Source organism: Orycteropus afer, unplaced genomic scaffold, assembly GCF_000298275.1.
Source record: "Orycteropus afer afer isolate SDZICR_OR568_19922 unplaced genomic scaffold, OryAfe1.0 scaffold00031, whole genome shotgun sequence".
NCBI classification, from domain to species: Eukaryota; Metazoa; Chordata; class Mammalia; order Tubulidentata; family Orycteropodidae; genus Orycteropus; species Orycteropus afer.
In genome coordinates, this window is record NW_006921618.1 from 13,568,392 (window position 1) to 13,589,682 (window position 21,291).

General features: G+C 45.3%; 1 protein-coding gene and 1 non-coding gene across 2 annotated transcripts; one reads left to right on the forward strand and one right to left on the reverse strand.

Annotated features, from left to right (window-relative positions):
• The first annotated feature begins 3,630 nt into the window (after window positions 1-3,630).
• On the forward strand, window positions 3,631-21,013 carry LIN28A (lin-28 homolog A). The gene is made up of 4 exons (XM_007935769.1): window positions 3,631-3,661; window positions 4,115-4,299; window positions 19,576-19,760; window positions 20,797-21,013. The coding sequence occupies exons 1-4, from the start codon at window positions 3,631-3,633 to the stop codon at window positions 21,011-21,013; spliced, it is 618 nt and encodes a 205-aa protein (XP_007933960.1).
• TRNAK-UUU lies at window positions 6,299-6,371 on the reverse strand. Its single transcript has one exon. It is a non-coding gene; the product is annotated as a tRNA-Lys (tRNA).
• Window positions 21,014-21,291: the final 278 nt, after the last annotated feature.

Here is a 21,291-nt window from a genome sequence, read left to right on the forward strand (position 1 = left end):
CTTTTCTACCAAATAATGTCCAAAGGCAACCCACTCCGCCAGGAAGCTGCCAGCCCAATGGCTCCCGGCTTTGTCCTCCATGGGCTGGTAAGCCTGTTGCTGTTTAATGCCAGTCTCTGGGCTCTGCTACTGCTGTCTCTCATACCAGGTCTCACTGCTGGGGTCTTGGGTCAAGGACTCATTCCACTCCTGCTTCCACATTTTAGGTACCTGTCAGAGCAGCACCCCACTCTTGGTACCAAATCCTGTTCTGGTTACCCAGTGCCACTCTGACAAGAATATACCACAAATGGAATGGCTTTAACAAATAGGAGTTTATTCTCTTGCAGTTCAGGAGCCTAGAAATCCAAATTAAAGTGTCAGGCTCTAGGGGCTAGGTGAAAGCCCCTTGACCTTAGGCCTTAGCTCTGCCTCCTGCTCCCGACCCACTGAAGCTAGAGTCTTTTCTTCACTCAGGCAGCTACTGGCTGCTGAGGCTAACAAGCCTAAGGTCAAAAAATAAAATGGCACAGTCCTGATGTTACCAAACCACATGGCAGGCCATTAATTCAAGACCATTGTAAGTCCCAAGGTTGGCAGAGTATGGCAGGCTGCTGAACAATAACATGGCTTCATGCAGGGTCCAAGTGTGCCATAAGCTAGAGACTGTTCCCAAAGCTGTTTACATTTGGGAATGAGACCATATACCCAAAGCAGCTACTCAGCTGCTCCAATAGATTCCACCATGGAGTTAATTACTAATCTCACCATGGGGAATAACTACATTCAGCTGCCCAGCCACTCAACCAGGCCTAGCCAAGTTGACACACAAACTTAACTACCACACCTAGGTTACTCATAACCCATTGCCATCTAGTCAATTCTGACTCATAGTGACCTTACAGGGCAGAGTATAACTGTCCCATAGGATTTCCAAGCTATACAATCTTTACCAAAGCAGACTATCTACCTAATCTTCCTCTTGAAGAGTGCCTGCTGAGTTTTAACAACTGACCATTCAGTTAGCAGGCAAGCACTTTAGCCACTGTGTCACCAGGGTTCCTTAAACTGTAAATAGTGGAGCTGATGTTCAAATATGGGCAATCTAACTTTCATACCTGTGCACCTATGAAAAGTGCTAATAATTAAGGACATTATTTTAAAGGAGAGATTAATCTCTGTTCTACTCTAGTCTTCTCTGACTCAGAAAATATTATCTCCTCTTTCCTCATTCTTTATGGCCACATGAGTAGTTCTATCCATTTTTCTGAAGGGGAGTTTGAGATACCCAAACTGCTTTTGCAGAATAATGTATTGCTGGAAAACTGCTCTTTAGTGTTCAAAAAGTCTCTTCGTTATTTTCAAGTGTGTCATTGTCATTGGGAGATTGAGGAGAATGAGGTTTTCTGGGAAGGACTTGGAGGTGGAAGCTCAAGAAGGCATTTTCAAATCCAGGATCTGGGAGCCCTGAGCCTGGAAAGCAATGTATTGATTCAGAACCATGGACAGAGCTCACAGCGCCCTCAGCACCATGGATAGAGACTCTGGTAGCACCGGCGGGGAGGAACATCCCTTTAGAATCAAACCAAGCGAAACCAGAGCGCTGAATTCCCTTTTCCCTCCCTTTTTTTTCAGACAGATCTGTCACCTGCTCTTGAATGTTAGGAGGAGGTACAAGGAGTAAATATATTTAATAGCGCTACTAATTGGGGAGATAAGGTTCTTAGTTAAGAAGGATTATGTAAATAGTAAATTAAAATGGCTTTGGCTGATGTACTCAAAGAACTCTTGGTATTTCAACATCAGGGTCCTCAGTTGAAAGTGGGGCATTGATAATAATAGTTGCTAATTATATGTATTTTTTAAGGCAGAATGGCAGGGGGGGACAGTCTTATTTTTTAAATCCCCTCAAATTCCACTCCCTGTCCCTTACGTTCAAGTTTAGTCCTTTAGAGTACTCTGTGTAGGAAAGAAAGGGAAATCCTTTCTCTACACTCCCTCTTTCTCCTTCCTAGTTCCCTCTTTCCCACCTCCACTCATCCTCTTTCTCTTTCAAATACAAATATGCACGCAAACACACACACACACACACACACACACACACACACGGATGCAGGGGGAGAAGCATGCGAAGTTCTCCACAGTTGGTGAAGAAGATTTAATTCAGAGCCAGCGGATGCCCGAAAGCAGGCTCTGTCCCTTTAAATTGGTTGTAACAGTGGGGGAGGGGAACTGACCGGAGCTGGCATTGTCCAGTTTGAACTGAGCACCGGAAGTGAAGGGGCAGGGCCAGGGCCGTGCACTGAGCCCCGGGCCATTGTCCATCTCCGACCAGGGCAGTAACCAACCCCCAGGCTGACACTCTTTATTTCCTAGGAGGAAGGGCAGGCTGCCCCTTCAAATTAGGAGACCTCCTACTCCAGTTACCCCACCAACCTCTCTGTGGGGAGCACATTAGGATGTTGACTCACAAACAGGAGGGTCTGGGAATCTAAGAATGTCCCGAGTGCAAGGGAAGAGCCTCTATTCACCTTTTCACCCAGTCCCTCTCCCAGCAATGAGTGGGGTGGGGGTGGAGGCAGAAATGGAACGCAGATGGAGAACAGGGAAATGTTGTAAGCCTCTTTGGGGTTCTCCTGTTCTCCCAGAGAACCCTACTTGGGACCAACTTTAGACAGATTTAGAATGAAGGATTCTTTACAGAGAATCAGTTAGGAGCACTTTCTTCTAATCCAGAGAGATCCAGAAAGAATTTGAGTTGGAAACTTAGAGAGGCAGAGACATTCAATTACAGACAGAGGCTGTGGACAGACTTTGAGACGTAATGCCTCAGTCAGGACTGGAGATCAGCCCTGCCCAGTCTCTGGCCTCTCCCTGCTCCCCCACCCAGGTTTCCTAGTGTCCCGAACTCCAGGTCTATCTAAGCACACGGGGTGGGGGGTGAGAGCAGGTCAGCGCCAAGCAGCCGGGTCAGCTCAAAGGCCTGAGGGGGAAGGGAGGGGGAGGAGAGCTCAGGGGCTGGGGGAGGGGGTGGGCTCATCCATTTCTCCTTTGACAGGTGGTTTGTGTCTCTGATTGGCCAGCACTGCCAGGCTCACACCTCCCTCCCCCAACTCTCTGGAATGTATAATTATCTGCGCGGGGGGTGGGGATGGTGCGTGAGTGTGTGTGGGATCAGTCACGTGGTTTTAAAACTAACCCCCCAAGACCCCCACCTGTATGCTGCTTTGAGGATCCCCACTGTGCCCTTAAAAGTGCAGGATCTCAAATCCTGGGGTACCCAAGACTTCTAAGGCAGATGGTCCCCATCTCCAGATGAGTGTGTGGGGAGGGGGTGTCAAACCTCCAGGTTCTGGGAAGGGACACCCCAGAGGTGTCAGAGACCGGAGCTGTGGGGGGAGGGCCGGAGCTGGAGGCTGAGGGAAAGGGAGGGGAAAGGAGAAAGAGGGGAGGGGAGGGGGCTGCCCGCGGGGGGTTGGGTCATTGTCTTTTAGAATTTGGGAGCCTTTGAAAAGCCGTGGGCCCTCCCACCGCTATTGTGCGGGGGAAGATGTAGCAGCCTCTTCTCCGAGCCACCCCTTTGCCTCCGGACTTCTCTGGGGCCAGCAGCCGCCGGACTAGGGGCCCGGCCCGCGGGCTCAGCCGACGAATATGGGCTCGGTGTCCAACCAGCAGTTTGCAGGTTCGAGCTTAGAACTTAGCGGGGACACCTAGACTGCGGGGGCGCCCAGGAGCCACGTAGAAGGGAAGTGGGGAAGTGTCTTCCCGGGCTGCCCCGAGGACCCCAAGTCGGTGCGGCCTCTGGCTTCAAGGGGCCGTTTCTGGAGCAAAGAACCCTGAGGTCCCAGCGGCGTGGGCGCTGAGGCTACCCTGGAGGGGAGAAAGCAGAGGAGGGGCCTGTCTGACTGTCTGTCCCGGGGCAACGGGTAGTGGGAAGAGGAACAAAACTTTCGGGGCGCCACTGGTCTCCGTGTAGACTGGGAGTGAGGGAGGCGGCCAGGACAAGTCTCTTCTCGAGGGTGCAGGCTGCTGGTGTCCACCCGCGAGGTGCTCTGATTCTCTGTCCGGTCTCTGTGAGGGCCCTCGGATTCTGGGACCCCCCCAACTGAGCGCCCGGTTCCCTCCCCATCTCCAGGTGGCTGCGCCAAGGCGGCGGAAGAGGCGCCGGAGGACGCGGCCCGGGCGGGAGAAGAACCGCAGCTGCTGCATGGTGCCGGCATCTGTAAGTGGTTCAACGTGCGCATGGGGTTCGGCTTCCTGTCCATGACCGCCCGCGCCGGGGTCGCGCTCGACCCCCCGGTGGACGTCTTTGTGCACCAGGTAAGATTCATTCGGTAACTTTGCTGTGAGCAGGAGGGGGCAGAGACACGCATAACCCTGGGTGGAGGAAGGACTCCGCTGTTGGATTTAGGGTGATCGGGGCCCCACGTTGTGCGTACCCGTCTTTGCCATGGTACCTCGATCCTGAGTCCCTGTTAAGTTCAACAGGGCAGAAGTAGGAGGCAGCGCCGATTATCAACACCTCCCCACCCCCTTCCGAGAACCCCTCCGGCTGACCACGTGTCTGTTACCTCTTTCCCCTGGGAAGGGGCAGAGGAACGGGAGGTGACCCCATGTGGCAGAAACTAAGGTTGTATTGTGCTTGCTGGTGGGGGGAGGGCGAGCGGCCGGCCAGGGAAGCACATGCCGGGGCCGGGCGGGCGCTGAGCGCCCAGCGCCTTTCACTAACCTCTGAAAGGAGCTGCTGGGAGGGCGGGAGAAGGAGGGAAACCGACTTCCAGACCCAACCTGCATGTTTTTTAATACAGACCTCAGCCAGGTGGTCACTGAAAACTCAAGTCCCAAGACGGGTAGGTTTGACAGATCCCTGAAGGATTCATCTGGGGGCTTGAAAGCTCCTCTATAGGAACCATCTCAGGCACACAGTTCAAGGACTGGGGTCTTTGCTGTCCAGTTAATGTCAGGGAGAAAAATCTAAGAAGTCCTAGGCCTTAGATTCCTGGGCCAGGCTGGGAGGGACTTTGGTCACAACCCCAAGTTCTCAGTTAAAGCAGAGCAACACAGTGGCGGTGAAATTCAGTGTCGCGGGGCAGGGGGTGGAGGGAGGCTGGCCTTCCAGGCCTATTCTCCTCGGCCTGGCATTTATGGCCCCAGACAGTGGTTGATTGCTGTCCTGACATTCCTGGCCTCAAACAAGGAGACTGAGACTTCAGGTCCCCCTCCTCCTCCCTGGCCTCCTCTTCCTCTCACCCCTCTCTGAATATTCTAGAGTCATTTCAGTGGCCCTAGGATGGCCCAGCCGCCCATAACAACCATATAAAGACAGGTGGCTTGCTTGGATCCCTTCCATTTTAGGTGGTTTGGGGCTGGACCTGGGGGAGAAGAGATTTCTAAATTCTAATCCCAGACTCTGGAGGTTGACACAAGGCCGGGCAGGGAGGGGTTACTGCCAAGGAGGTTGGCCCTAGGAGCCATGGGGGAGGGGAAAGGAGGATGTAGGGATTAAGGGTTGGAGCCTGAGGGATGGTATTCTGGAGGGGGAGGGGTGGGGAAGGGAGATGCTGGGTGGACTGGTTGGAGGCAGTGGGGAAATCCTCAACAGAGAGCCCTCACCACTGGTTCTGTGTAAGATGAAGCTGGGTGGGTGGGGATCCAGGGAGATGGGGACCCACTGGTTGAAGTTGGCGCCCTGGGTCATTGGGCTACTTGAACATCTGTCGGAGGCCTTCAGTAGGATGCTTAACTGTCTCTTTGCAGTGGCACCCCCCACCCCATCAGACAGCTATTTTCAAGCTGGTGGATTTGCCCCCCTCCTGTCTCATTTACATATGTGAATGATAACCCACAGGAAGTAATTGTGGGAGAAAGAAGGGAATTGGCCTCTTTAGATCTATTAAATCACTTTATTACAGGAACCAGCTTTGAATGGCCCTCCTCAGCAGGGTGGCAAGCCTCCCCCACTCTCTCCTTTATCTGATCACAAAGAGATTAAAATCTCTCTTGGTCTGGAGATGGACTGGGCAGCTTCCCCAATTTTGTGAGGCTGGAATAAAAGAGTCAGATCCAATATTTTCTTGTCTCCCCTTCAAAGGCTATTTAGGGAGAGGCTGAGGGCAATGTATCCCCTCACCTTCTGGAGTTCCATAAACCAAACTCATAGCGACCCCTCCTTGGGTTTCCGAGGCAGTTATCACTACAGAAGTAGATTGCCCAACTTTCCTTCCAAGGAGTGGCTGGTGGGTTTGAACCACCAGCCTTCTGGTTAGCAGTGAAATGCTTTAGGCACTATGCCACCAGAGCTCCCAGAATTGGTGGACACCACCTAAACAGGGACTTGAACCCTGGACCCTCAGATTAAAAGTCTGATGCTTTACCAAGTGAGTTATCCAGGCCATGTTCTGGAGTTCCATAGTGATATCCAAATTCCAAGGAAGGTTGAGATCTATGCCCCAGCCCAGTTAACCTTAGGATCAAATGCAATTGGAAAACATTGGATGGCATCATTCACAAGGGAAAGGAGGGATGACTTCAGGCTTGTGGAGTAGAGCCCCACTCCAGGCTGTTGCAGAAGGGTTAGCAGGGGGGCCGATATCTTGGACTTTGGGGTCCTGGAATGTCCAGGTACTCATATCTGTCTCTGGGAAATAATTTGAATAAGTTATCAGGAGGGAGCAGAGTTACACTTAAAAAACTAGACTTTGTCTCCCTAACTCCCACCTCTGCAACTGGTGGAAATTCCTTGAGCCTCATCTGGTAGCTCCGTTTCTATCAGTGCATGCTTCTGGGCCTTGGGTGGATGCTGAAACCTCACCTTAGTATATTAAACTAGTGTTTTCAGTGCTTGCGCTTGGAAAGTTTGAATATCTCTGGGAATTTAATGCAGAAGATATAAGAAATCTTCCCATTCTTTGGCTGCTGTTGGTGGCACCCTGAAGCTGGGGTAGAGAATGATAATTGCTACTGCCAGGTGAGGGGGATCAGGGAATCCCTTTCTAAGAAAAGGAGGAAAAAGGACATTTTAACAATAGTTTCTTTTTCCTTCCAAGGTTGGGCCTATTAGGGCCCCAACAACCTGTTAACTACGTTCTTAAGCTCCTTCTCAAATATTTTATGCCTCCTAAGGATGGCTGGAAGGGAGGAAAAAACCCAGCTTCAACCTCAAATGAAACAAAACAAAAACCCTTTAGTCTAAAGCCTCATCCAGAAGCCCATGTGAACCTAAGCCCTAGTGAACCAAGAGTCCACTATCAATTTGGCGGAGACCCATGAAGTAAATGGATTTCTATAACAACTCTTTTGCTTAGCCACACATCTTTAGATCTAGAACTTCTGCCTGTCCCTGGAGCCAGGGGAAAGTACGGATCATAATAATGGCGAATGGCAATCAAGGTTTCTCTATCTTTGTGCTACTGGGTATCTGGAGAGGATAATTCATTGTGGCTTTCTGTCCTGTGTATGTTGTTGTTGTTTGCCATCGAGTTGGCCCTGACTCATAGCGACCCCTCCTTGGGTTTCCAAGGCAGTATCACTACGGAAGTAGGAATGCCCAACCTTCCTTCCGAGGAGTGGTCCTGTGTATAGTAACGACCAAAAATGTCTCCAGACATTACCAAACTGTCCCCTGGGAAACAAAATCACTCCCCCCTCCAATGAAGAACCAATTGTTATATAGGGAGAGCTAGAGCAAGAAAGAGCTGCACTGTCCTGTTTTCCTGAGATTCACCACAAATTTTAAAATACTCGTGACCATTTTAAGAGTTCTGGCTTAACCCCCAAGATTTGTACCAATTTAGAAATGAGAAAAAAAGCAAATACTGGTTTTGCTTTCTCCAACAGCCCTCATAGAATCCAGATATATTTAAAATTGGCTTTCAGGCTAAAATTCTATTAGGAGTTTGAATACAAAAGACAAGTCCAAATTTAACCAAGGACTGAGTTGGGTTAGGAGAAAAGCATTCCACTACCAAGGAGGAAATTGTTGAAACTGCCCTGAAGCCACGTGGCCTGCTTTTGCTGAAAGGGTAAGTGAGGAGGGATGGCTTAGAGGGGCCTCAGGCAGAGCCTAGATTAGGATTGTTGGTTTGGGGGTGAGGGGGGCTGAAATGTAAAAAGATTTTTGCTGGTTTATAACCCTGCCGATGCCTCCGATTAACCCCCGTCTTGTTTTTGATGTATTTGTCTAATCCTCTCCCCTAGCTATCCTGCAGGTTCTTTGAAGAGAGGAACTAACTGTCTGGTTAATTTTTTAGTGGGCTGACTAAATTAATATGAGGGCACTAGGCCAATAGGGTCGCTGAGAGTCTGAATTGACGGGGACAGCAATGGGTTTGGTTTTGGTTTATGGGCTCCTAAGCCCTAGTGAACCAAGAGTCCACTATCAATTTGGCAGAGACCATTCTCCTGAGAATGGAAAGTGGAGATAAGGAAGGATATTAATCTGATAGCTGATGCCTCAGCTCTCTGTCTATACTGGCACCTAGAGTAGGGTCTGCCAGATACTTGCACCATAAGTGTTCTGTGGAGTGGAGTGACTATCAAAAGACCAAGAAGCTGAGCCCTAAACAGCAGGAGCCTCTTGTTTTGATCCAAGGGCTGGAAGCTATGGGTTTGGTGGCCATTCCCTACTTACTTATTTTCTGTTTTAATATGAAATGCAGGTTAAAAACAAGTGAAGTACTTGTGATTTCCAGAGAAAGTTAGCAGAGAACTACACGGGTTAATAAGGGTATCTTGGAATCTTGTGTTCCCTCTTCTGAGGAGACATGCTTTGTAGAAAATGTCCCAAGTAAAGGCTGTGCCACAATCCTGGGTGCTTACTGTCAGCCAGGATAGAAGCAAAATTTCAAATATGGAAACTTTCCACCTTGCAGTTGGTAACAGTGACTTTCCTCAAGGCAATGTTGGTTCTTTAAACTCATCACACTCCCATCTTACTGGAATTTGTTTTGGAGAAACTGCCCTGAGCAAAACCACTCTTCCCTAGCCTCCTGCAGGCATAATTAACAATTACTCTGTTAAAAGTCTGTCTAGGAGCTTAAAAGAGTGTCAGAGAAGGAAAAAACTTTCACAAACAGGGTATAGTTATTACTATAGACTTAATTTAAAAGTATTTCAGCTTGGAGTTTTAAAATTCAGACAGAAAATCAAACTTCAAAGATAGTAGATGGCATTTCCTAACATCAGAGCACGAGAAACAACTGGGTTTCTGACCCGAAACTCCAGGATCCTTTTCTTCATAGTCTCTCCTTGGGTGGGTGGGTGCCGGGCTGGGCAAGAAGAAAGCACCACATACTTAGATGGAACCACTTTGATCAGAGTTCAGTCCCCTTGAAATTCGGTTTGAGGACTGAGGAGATTACCGCCTTAGAGAATTGTGGAGTTAAATTATGAAAGTACTTGCTGTGTTCACAGCTCAGAACCAGGAAGTTCTCTTCTTTAGGGTCCCTTCGCCTTGCCTTTGTGTGGCCGGGCCAATGAGCAGCGCCATCTGGTGGAGAACTCCAGGCAGGAACTAGTGGGTCTGGCTGTATTTCAGCAGAGCCATGAGATGGGGGTGGGCTGCCGGCAACCTTCTAGGCTTTTTTTTTTTTCTTTTTTTAGTTCTGGCCATGTCTTTCCTCACCCTTCATAACTTGCACACTGTCAAATTATCTGCTTCTGGGAGAACAAGTGGGTGTTCTAGCCCCTACCAAACCCTACCTCCAGGAATGAAGGTGTCTAGTAAGGCTATGGCACCTAAAAACTGAGTCATAAAAATTAGTTTCATCAGCTGTTTATTTATCTTTTAAATGTGGTTACTAGAAAATTTTAAATTATAAATGTGGGTTGCATTGCATTTCTATCGGACAGTACTGGCACGGAGTTTAAAAGCATAGGCTATGGCATTGCGCTAGTGTAATCAGCCCAGCTATGCCTCTCACTGTGACTTGGGGAAGGTGCCTAAGCTCTCTACTTCATTTATTTCCTCGGTTGTAACTTGGAAATAATGACACATACCTCTCAAGTTTTTGATTTGAAGGTTGAATGAGTTAGAACGTACAAAGGACTTAGACCACCAAGCATATGTTGCTGTTTGCTGAAGACTCCTAGCCACTCTACGACAGTAGGACAGCCCGTAGGGTTTCATTAGGCTGTTATATTTGAGGAGCAGAGCCAGAGCCACGACCTTTCAGTTAGCTGCTAAGAGCTTAACCAGGGCTCCTCCTCCCTTAGCATATAGTAAGCATCAATAAATATTAGTTATTTTGAACAGTAGAAAACGTTTCCTTTATTCCATAAATATTTGAGCACTGCTGGGCACCATGAACTGAGGATATAGACATGCATGAGATAACGGTCCTGAGGTGGAATGGCCCTGGCTGTTGGCAGAAGAGTTGAGAACCAGAGCTTTGATCCCTGTGACCAGAGCAAGTAGGGGTCTGTAAAAAGGAGCAAGGTGACTAAGAAGGGGTGTTGTTAGAGCCAGAAGTCTAATTCCTTACTTTTACAGATGATTAAACAAAGAACTGGAACTTGTCCAACTTTCTTAGAGCAAGCTGAGGGAAACTTGTGTTCCGTGTGCATTTGACTACACATTCTAAGTGACCCCTAAGGTAATTTGTGTCTCTCAGTCACGGCACTAGGATGGGGTTGTGTGTTTGTGTGTGTGTGTGTGTGTGTGTGTGTGTGTGGTGGGTGGGTAGAGTGGACAGTAGTGAAGTATTCAGATGCAAGCAGGGCTGTTTACTTTGACTGCCATCCAAAAAAGAAAGAAAAATGCTTCTATAGCTGTTTCTTGTGTGCCATCTCCTACACTGGACACCTAGACTGTCCACCCTCCTACCTTGGATAAATCAGGAATGTTCAGAGTCTTGCCTCCTTGCTTCTCCTCTGAAATAATTTATCTAAAATAAATAAATAAATAACCTTAATTCAGGATCCTGCTTAAAGGATTTAACTGAAGACACCGAGGGAAGGAAGAGGGCTTCTGTTTAGTTCCAAGCCAGGGAGGATAGGATGGGCAGGTCACAGGAAAAGAAAAATGTCTGCTGGCAGTGACTGGTGATTGTTGGCAAATTCAGCAATCTTGACTGGAGAAGAAAGTGTTTCTGCATCTATTTCTTTTGCTGTGACCGGAACCCCAACATGAAGAAGAAGGAAGGGACTGATGGTAGTGAATGCTTGGGGACAAGGGAATCTGCAGCCTTTGGAACTCCAGGAATCTGACCACCAGAACCAAGTAGTGTCAATTCTTTGTTTCCTGGGGCTGGGATCTGTTGGGGGAGCTCAGGCTGGGCCCCTCCCCCCAGGCCTTTTCTTTTTTGGAGGGGATGGGGAGAGAGGCGGGGTCCTGCTTTGTGTGTGGCTGGGGGGGGGGGTGGGGGTGGCAGCAAGAATTTCAGGCTCTTTTCAGAGGCTGGCCCTGAGAGGCTGGCCCAGTGGGGCTGCAAGCTGATTACCTATCTGATAAGAGAGGAATTCAAACTATGTGTTTCAGGAAGGGGCGGGGTGGAGGGCAGGGAGCTACCCCTGGAGACCACCAATCTAAATCCTGGCTAGTTATGGTGAGGTGACTGCAGGGTTGTTTTTTTTTTTTTTTTAAAGTCCTATACATACTTCAAATTCTCTAGTAATTCTCTAGTAATGGAGTAGGTGACCTGGAGAGGGTGAGTCAATTTCATATTGTAAGTCCCCGTTTATGTTTTCGGTGTGCTCAAGCTGCCTATGAGGTACAGATATGGAGGAAGAAGTTGATGTTACGTACCATCAAGGTGATTCTGACTCACAGATACTCTAGGGCAGAAGGGCAGAGTAGAACTGCCCCACAGGGTTTCCTAGGCTAAAATCCTCCTCCTCAAGGGGCTGCTGGTGGATTCACACATTGACCTTTAGGTTAGCAGTTGAGTGCTTAACAATTGTGCCACCAAGGCTCCATAGAAGGAAGGTAATACCTGCAGTAAACTAGAGTTCAGAGGAGAAATATTTTTCTGAGTTTCCACAGCTTACTGATAAACCTATAGAGTTACAGTTTCAAGTCTCTTGACACTTGGTTCTCACTGTTACACTGCCTTGAGCCAACAGATAATTGCTTCTTTCTTTTTTTTCTTTAATCTTTTCTTCTTTTTAAAAAAATTTTTAAGAGTTCGTTTTACATTCAACATTACGTGTACATTTAGTTTCACTCCCCATTTACCATGCCCAACCCTAACCCAGTCTCCTTCCCTCCCTGCCCAGTAACCATCCTCCACCCCCCTCTTCATAGTTATACACAACTGTTTGCATTTCCTCCATGTGAATGTTGCCCCTCTGGTGCCCCCATCATCAATTGCTCCAAGGGATGCATTTCCATAAAGTATGTGGGTGCCTCACCCTGGGTTGAGTGGTCTGCCTGTTTACTATTGGGCTGAGATGATAATTGCTTCTTACTGGGTTTATGTGTACCAGGCAATGCGCTAACTATTTTTCATGCATAAAACCTCACAGCACACCATGAAATTAGTATTTACTCCATTCCATAGATTAGAAAGCTGAGGACTAAAAGAAGAGAGCAAGCTTGTGGATTCTTGCCCTTAACCTTTTATCTGCTGAATCTGTGATTGAAATCAAATGGATGCAGCTGGAGTCAGCTGGGTCAAGAGGCTCTCTGTCTACCTCCTCCTAAACCTGTTCAGCTCAATAAGAGACAAGTCAAACCTGACTGCAAACTCAGGGAAGCAGTTGTGCAATGAGGGGAGGGAAAGGTCCTTTCACCCATTTTCAGTGTTTGTATTTTTTGCTTTAATGCTCTACCGTGTTTCTTGGCTTATGAAAGTGAAAAGATGGTTAAAGGGAAGGTGTAAAAAGATATTTTGTGAAAGGATTCACTGCCTTTGAAGTATTCTGTGGTGGGGACTGGTCATTACTGTAAGCAATGATATATAGGAAATATTGGCTGAACACTTATTTTTGACCTTTACATGTCTGCATAATTTTTATTAGAACCGTAGGTTGTTGTTATCATTGAGTCAATTCTGACACGTGTGCAGAGTAGAACTCCTCCATAGGGTTTTCAAGGTTGGCTTTTCAGAAATAGTACCAGGCCTGTCTGTCAAGGCATCTCTGGGTAGGTTCGAACCACCAACTTTTCTGTTAGTAGCTGAGGACGAACCATGTGCTCACCCAGAGACCTTAGTAATCTGGTAGAACTAACATTTCATGAGCCAGGATTTGTCTGGTGGTGGAGCCTGTGCTCTTGATCAGTTACCTTCAAGGAAGTTTGTCTTTCACAATACCATCTAAAGTAAAATGAAAATGATCATCTATCTGGATAAAGAGGCTATAGCTTCACCTAAAATCATCACACACACACACACACACACCCAGCATAAACTACTGGTGCTAATTACTCACATTTCCTCATGCCCATGTGCCTCCCTGGGACACAGCTATGTGCACGGTGATCAGTTTTGCTTCTCTGAACTCCATTTTCCATGATGACTACTTACTGCTTGACATTTGGAAGTTTTATTATAAAGGATGTTAGGAATTGAATTATATCCCCCAAAAACATATGTTGTAAATTTTTACCTCTAAGCTTATGGTTGTCAGAAGGGACCATTCCCTGGAGAAGGATATCATGCTTGGTAAAGCAGAGGGGTCAGTGAAATAGGGGAAGACCCTCAATAAGACAGATAGACACAGGGGCTGCAATGATGGGCTCAGGTATAGCAAGGATGGCTGGCACAGGACTGGGCAGTGTTTCATTCTGTTGTATATAGAGTCACTATGAGCCGTCACCTAACAACAACAACATGCTTATTGTTATCTCATTTGGGGATGGATTGTCTTTGTTATGTTAATGGACAGATTAGTGTAGGAAATATCTTGAGTCAATCTCTTGAGATCTAAGATTAAACAAGCAGAAGCAGAGGTGGAGGGAGATGCTGAGACACCTGGAGATCTCCAAGGAATCAGGAGGCAGAAGCTGAGGAGACAAGAACTTTTCTCCATAGCCGAAAGAAAATTCATGGCATCCTGAATTCAGACTTCTAGCCTCCTAAACTAAGAAATTAAATTTCTGTTTGCTAAAGCCATCCAGTTGTGGTATAACTAGATAACTAAGACAAAGGATGAAGCTATACAATAAAGTCTGTTATGGGTAGAAGGAGCTCTAGTGGCACAGTGCCTAGGGCGTTTGACGGCTAACCAGAAGGCGGTTCAAACCCATCAGCTACTCCATGGAAGGAAGATGGGGCAATCTACTTCATAGTGATTTACCACCTCCGAAACCCAATGAGGGTAGCTATGAGTCAGAATCGACTTGAGGGCAGTGGGTTTAGTTTTTTTTTTTGGTTTTATTCTGGGTAGGATCTGAGAGAGGTTGTCATCTCTGTGGATGTGTTGTTGATTCAGTAAGTGGAGTGAGCTTTTAAATCAGGAAACCTGGATTCTTCTGACCTTGGTTTTGCCACTCTGAGTAACTCCCTCTCTTCTTTTTCTTCCCTAAATTTTATTTTGTTGTTGAGAATGTACACAGCAAACCATACACTGATTTAACAGTTTCTACATGTATAATTTAGTGACATTGATTACGTTCTTAGTTGTACAACCATTCTCACCCACCTTTCTGAGTTGTTCTTTCTTCATTAACATGAACTCACTGCTCCCTAAAATAAAAACTAAACCCAATGCCACTGAGTCTATTTCAACTCATACTCACCCTATAGGATAAGAGGAGAACTGCCTCATTGAGTTTTCCAGGCCGTAAATCTTTTTGGAAGCAGACTACGTCTTTCTCCTGTTGGTTTGAAATGCCGACATTTTGGTTAGCAACCAAGTGCTTTAACCACTGTGCCACCATAGCTCCCTTCTGCCCCTCTTAAGGGGGTTCCTGTCTAATCTTTCAGGTTGCTATTATCAGTTTGATCCCATATAGATAGTTCTTAGAAGAGCATAATGCTCCAGGCAGCCCTTTTTTTTTTTTTTAAACTAGTGAAGCTAAACTATTATTTGATTTTAAGATGACTTCAGGATTTAAAGATTATCTCAGGGCAAAAGTTTCAGGGGTTCATTCACCCTCCATGGTTCTAGGAAGTCTGGAGTCTATGATAATTTTTGTTCTGCATTTCCCCGTTTGATCAGAATCCTCCATGGAATCATTGATCAAAAATGTTCAGTAATGGGAGCCAGATACTACCCAGTTCTTGTCGTCTTGTGACACTTCTCTTCTTCCTCTGTTGTTCTAGATGAATAGAGACCAATTATTGTACGTTGAATGGCTGCTTAATAAGCTTTTAAGACCGCAGGCACTATACAACAAGCCAGGAGATAAAACAGAAGCACTATAAATGCATTATTAGGCCATGGCCCTAAACCTCCAAATTAAGGAATCAAATCCCATGAGGTATTTGTTATACATAGGCAGCCTCAGCAGCTACTTTTTTTTTTTCTTTTGGGGGGGGTCATTGTAAATATATCTATCACACAATTTTTGCAAATTCAACTTGTTATATGTGTAGTTTATTGACAGCAAGTATAGTAGTAGTTGTGCAACTCTAACCTTAATTAATGCAATTTTTCTATCACAGTTAACTCTTTCCCCCTTCCTTCCTCCCCTGGTCACAATGAATAAACTTTGATCTTTATACATTTGTCTTTTCTTATCTTTTAATATAAATGTTGTTATGTGTGCCAGCAAGTTGTCTCTGACTCATAGCGACCCCTCCTCGGGTTTCCGAGGCTGTATCACTTTGGAGGTAGATCACCCAATCTTCCTTCCGAGGAGTGCTGGTGGATTTGAACCACTAGCCTTCTAGTTACCAGTCAAGTGCTAGGCACTACACCACCAGAGCTCCCTTAACATAAATGAGGTCATATAATATTTGTCCTTTTGTGATTGGCTTAATTTGCTTAGCATAGTATCTTCAAGCTCCATTCACAGTACTGTTGCTTGTACAAAGACTTCATCGCTCTGACTGGCTGAGTAATATTCCATTGTATGTAGGTACCACATTTCGTCTAGCCATTCATTTGTTCATGGACATATAGGTTGTTTCCACCTTTTGGCTACTGGGAATAGTGCTGCAATGAACATTAGTGTACATGTCTTATTTTGAGTCTGTTTTCAAGTCTTTTGGGTATATATCTAAGAACTGAATTCCTGGATCATGTAATTTCAAACCAAACTCACTGCCATCAAGTCGATTCCAACTCATAGTGAGCCCCATTGGGTTTCCTAGGCTATAAATCTTTATGAAAGCAGATTGCCTCATCTTTCTTCCATGGAGTGGCTGGTGGGTTTGAACCACTGACCTTTTGATTAGCAGCCAAATGCCTCAACCACTATATCACTAGAGCTCTTGAATCTTTGATTTTCTTTACACTTCTTTGCTCCGGACAGAAAGAGAGAAATAGTTATATCCTAGATAGCCATTCTCAAGCTTTTAAGACTCCAGTCACTACTCACCGGAGTAAACCAAAACCAAATCAAACTCACTGTTGTTGAGTCGGTCCTGACTCATAATGACCCCTCCTTTGGTTTCTGAGGCAGTATCTCTATGGAAGTAGATTGCCCAATCTTCCTTCCAAGGAATGGCTGATGGGTTTGAACCACCAGCCTTCTGGTTAGCAGTCAAATGCCTTAGGCATCATGCCACCAGAAGAGTAGAATGTAGAATATTAATATTGTCTTTATGTGCTATGTTATGCCAATTGACCTAGATGTCCCAAGACTATGGTCCTAAGCTATCAAGCCCAGTGACTCAGTCCCTAAAGGTGTTTTGTTATGGCTAAGAAGTCTGCAAAACTTTGTCCCATGTGCTCTATTAAATACATGGATATATTTGCAGCACATAGAAATGTGTATGTAGAAATATCCTCTGCCAAACCTATGTATGCTCATGAGTATGCTCCCTTACCCTAGGCCACAACTGTTCAGTTTACATATCTCCCTATGTATCCACTCATGAATTGTTTATTGCTGTTATTGCAGTATTCTGTATGTAATTGTATTTATTGTCGCCTTTACTCTTAGTACCTCCCAGTGACTTCCTTTACCTTGCTTATGTTGTGTTGCTCTCCCCCGTATTGCAAATCATCTTTCCCTTCACCTAAGGCCTACTATCCAGTTGGTGTTTTTCCAGTCCTCCCCCTCTCATCCCTGGTATCATCAAATAATTATTTCTGTGTTGACTTTTTATAATAAGTAGTCTCATACAATATTTGTCCTTTTGTGATTGACTTATTGATTTCACTCAGCATAACGTCCTCCAGGTTCATTCATGCTGTGAAATGTTTTGCAGATTCATCCACTATTCCGTAGTATGCATGTACCATTCATCCCTTGATGGGCACTTAGGTTGTTTCCATGGTTTTTTTTTGTTGTGAATAATGCTGCAATGGACATGAGTCATTGTGGTTTTGATTTGCATCTCTGGTGCAATGAATAGGAGCTCCTGGTGGAGTATTGCCTAAGGCATTTGACTCTTAACCAGAAGACCAGAAGGTTCAAACCCACCAGCCACTTCTCAGAAAGAAGACTGGGCAATCTATTTCTGTAAAAGATTTACTACCTTGGAAACCCAATGGGGGTCACTATGAGTTGGAATCAACTTGATGGCAGTGGGTTTGGTTTTTGATGGCTAATGACACTGAGCATTTTTTCATGTGTTTGGTGGCCATTTGAATGTCTTCTTTGGTGAAATGTCTATTCAAGCCTTTGCCCATTTTATGATTGGGTTATTTTCCTTTTTGTTTGAAATTTTATATATTTTGGCTGTTATATTTGGGTCCCTGTTTTTTTTTAAAGGCACTTTGCTAAATGTTTGCCAAGTGTTGATGTTTTTAAATTTTGGTGCAAACATAAAGTATTTTAATGAGATTATTCCACACATTGTCCTAAATCTTGCAGCAGTAAACAAAATTGGGATTCTTGTCAATGGCTGCATTCTATTCAGTATTAGATTTAACATTTTATTCAGTCATTCTCCTAATAAACCACTAAGTTATTTCCAATATTTGTTTTTTACTAAGTCCTCCTGCAAATTACCTTATATTCTGTTGTGTGATTCTTTTTCCTACAGATTTATCATAGCTTTTTGTTGTTTTATCAGTCTGATACCTGCCTTGATAATTTTTTCCTTAATATTTAAGTACTGAATTTCTAAAATTTATTTTGCATATGTATGATAGGAAGTCAGTGGGAGCTCTGGTGGCAGAGTGCCTAAGGCATTTGACTGCTAATCAGAAAGCTGGGGGTTCAAATCCACTAGCAGAAGGAAGGTTGGGCAATCTACTTCCGTAGTGATACTGCCTTGGCAACCCAAGGAGGGGTCACTATGAGTCGGGACTGAGTGGATGGCAGTGAGTTTGGTTTGGTTTTTAATAATAGGAAGTATAAGAATCTGGCTTAAATTCCAGATGGATAATGAATTTTCTCAACAGTGCTCAATGAATTATTTCCTCATCTTTTAATTTCTCCGTATGCTTTAATCTCTTAGTGGACTTTGTACTCTAATACATTGATCTATCTGTGTCTGGGTCTTATTGCCCCCGCCCCCACAGCTTTTAAGTAAGTTTTATATAATTTCAAACTTAGAAAAAGTCTGCAAGAGTACTACAAGAAATATCCATATAACCTTCATCCAAATTCATCAATTTGTAACATTATTCTCCATTTGTTTTCTCTTTCTTCTCTCTGTATATATACATTCATTCATTTTTATAAACTATAAATTATTAGGCATAAGCACCTAATGTAACTAAATATTTTTGTGTGCATTAGCAAAGAATAAGGCCATTCCCTTATATCATTCAGTATAATGATCAAAATCAGGAAATTGAATATACTTTTTGGCATTACATATTCAAATTGAGTTAATTTTTCCAAATTTTTTTCCTGATAACATTGCATTGTTACAGTTTCTTTAGATTTTCAGATTTTTGCCCTTTCTGACTTTGAAGTTTTTTTTTTTTTAAAAAAAAAAAAAAAAACCCTGTTGGCCATTGAGTCGACTCATAGTGGCCCTATAGGACAGAGTAGAACTGCCCCATAGCGTTTCCAAGGCTGTAATCTTTACGGAAGCAGACTGCCACATCTTTTTCCTGTTTGGCTGCTGGTAGGTTCAAATTGCTAACCTTTTGGTTAGCACCCAAGCTAACCAGGGCTCCTCTTGAAGAATATAGACCAGTTATTTTGTAAAATATCTCTCACTTTGGGTTTGTCTTTGGATCTATCTATGGGATGCTATAATGATTTAAGTAATTTTTTCTTCTTTCTAGTATTCTATATACTTATTTGGTCTTTTGATGATAGTATAGAATGAAATGAGGCACTTTAAAACATACCCACTGCCATCAAATTGATCCAACTCATGGCAATGCTATAGGACAGAGTAGAATCGTCCCATAGGGTTTCCAAGGCTGTAAATCTTTGTGGGAGCAGACTGCTTCATCTTTTTCCTGCAGAGCAGCTAGTGGTTTCAAACCACGAGCCTTTTGGTTAGCAGCTGAATGCCTTATCCACTGCACTGCCAAAGCTCTTCTTAAACAAATACAGCTGCAAAAAATATTACGTGTGTGTGTTTGATGTAATCATGGGAACTAATAAATGTTAAAATCTACCATGTTTCCCTTCCCCAGAGTAAGCTGCACATGGAGGGCTTTCGGAGCCTGAAGGAGGGAGAGGCAGTGGAGTTCACCTTTAAGAAATCTGCTAAGGGCCTGGAATCTATCCGTGTCACAGGACCTGGTGGAGTGTTCTGTATTGGGAGTGAGAGGCGGCCAAAAGGGAAGAGCATGCAGAAGCGCAGGTCAAAAGGAGACAGGTATGGATGGCTTGGAGGGCAGCTAATGTGGTGACCTGGGACGTGCAGAGGATGAAGAGAATTCTCCCAGTCCTGCCCCCACCTCTTGGATCTGGTTGTCAAGGATAAAATGAAGCCTGTGGTCTTTGAGAATACCTGGATGGTTAGGGTGCCTACCATAGATGTGGACACAAAGAGGATGGCATGTGAGACAGGAGCTTGAGAAAGCCTAGCTTTTCTGTTTGGGGGAAGTAAGTATGCTCTGGGAGATCTAGCCTTGACTGTTACCTACAATAATACTAACAGCACATAATTATTTTAGGGTACTAAAGGAGATCGGGGAGCTCTGGTAGCATAGTGGCTAAGGCACTTGACTGCTAACCAGAAGGCTGGCGGTTCAAACCCACCAGCCACTCCTCGGGAGGAAGATGGGGCAATCTACTTCCGTAGTGATACTGCCTCGGCAACCCAAGGAGGGGTCGCTATGAGTCGGGTCCGACTCGACAGCACATAACAACAACAACAACAACAACAACAACAAAGGAGCTCGAGATAGCATATCTGCTTCTTCACTGTCTCTCAGTACGAAGTCCCCATTGGGGTCAGCGGCTTTTATTCTCAGCATTTCCAAGTTGGATTGACTCTGAAGAGATCATCTAGACAATTAAGAGATCTGAAAAGGATTTTAGAAATAATCTACTCAAATTCCTCCTTTTGTATGTGGGGAAATATGACTCCAAGAAGGGAAATGTATCAGGAAGAAAGCGGCGGAGAAACAGAACCTATAGATTTATTTTAAGAAATTGACTCAGGCTGTTGTAGGTCCTGGTACGTAAGTCCAAAGACTTGATGTTGCAGTCGTGAGTCTGGAACTTGTAGGGCAGGCTGGAAACTCAGGGAGCATACCATAATATCTAGGCTCCATAGTGTAGCTAAGTTGATACTTAAAATTGCATTACAGGAAGTGAGTGTAATGACAGAACTTGGACCAGGCTCAGGGGAAGCCTTGTGACCTCTTGTCATTCCTTTCTCTCTTTATCTTCTTGCTTTTTACTAGGTGCTACAACTGTGGAGGTCTAGACCATCATGCCAAGGAATGCAAGCTGCCACCTCAGCCCAAGAAGTGTCACTTCTGCCAGAGCATCAGCCATATGGTAGCCTCATGTCCACTGAAGGCCCAGCAGACCCCCAGCTCACAGGGAAAGCCAGCCTACTTTAGAGAAGAAGAGGAAGAGATCCATAGCCCTGCCCTGCTCCCAGAGACCCAGAATTGAGCCACAGTGGGTGGGAGCTAGTCTTTTGCTATCAGGAAGTTTCAAGGAGCAGACATCAATCGGCAGAGAGTGGAGAAAGTGGGATAGGGTAGATAGGGGGCTGGCACTGCCATGTATCTCAGGCCAGGTTCCACAGCATCACCCCCTCTTCCTTCTTGGTGTGGGGGGAAGGAGTGAGGCGAAGGAACTCCAACCATGCTTTATCCAAATGCAAGTGAGGGCTTTCAGGATAAATCCCCCTGGAGTCTGCAACTTTATCTGAGGCTCCACCCTGAGAA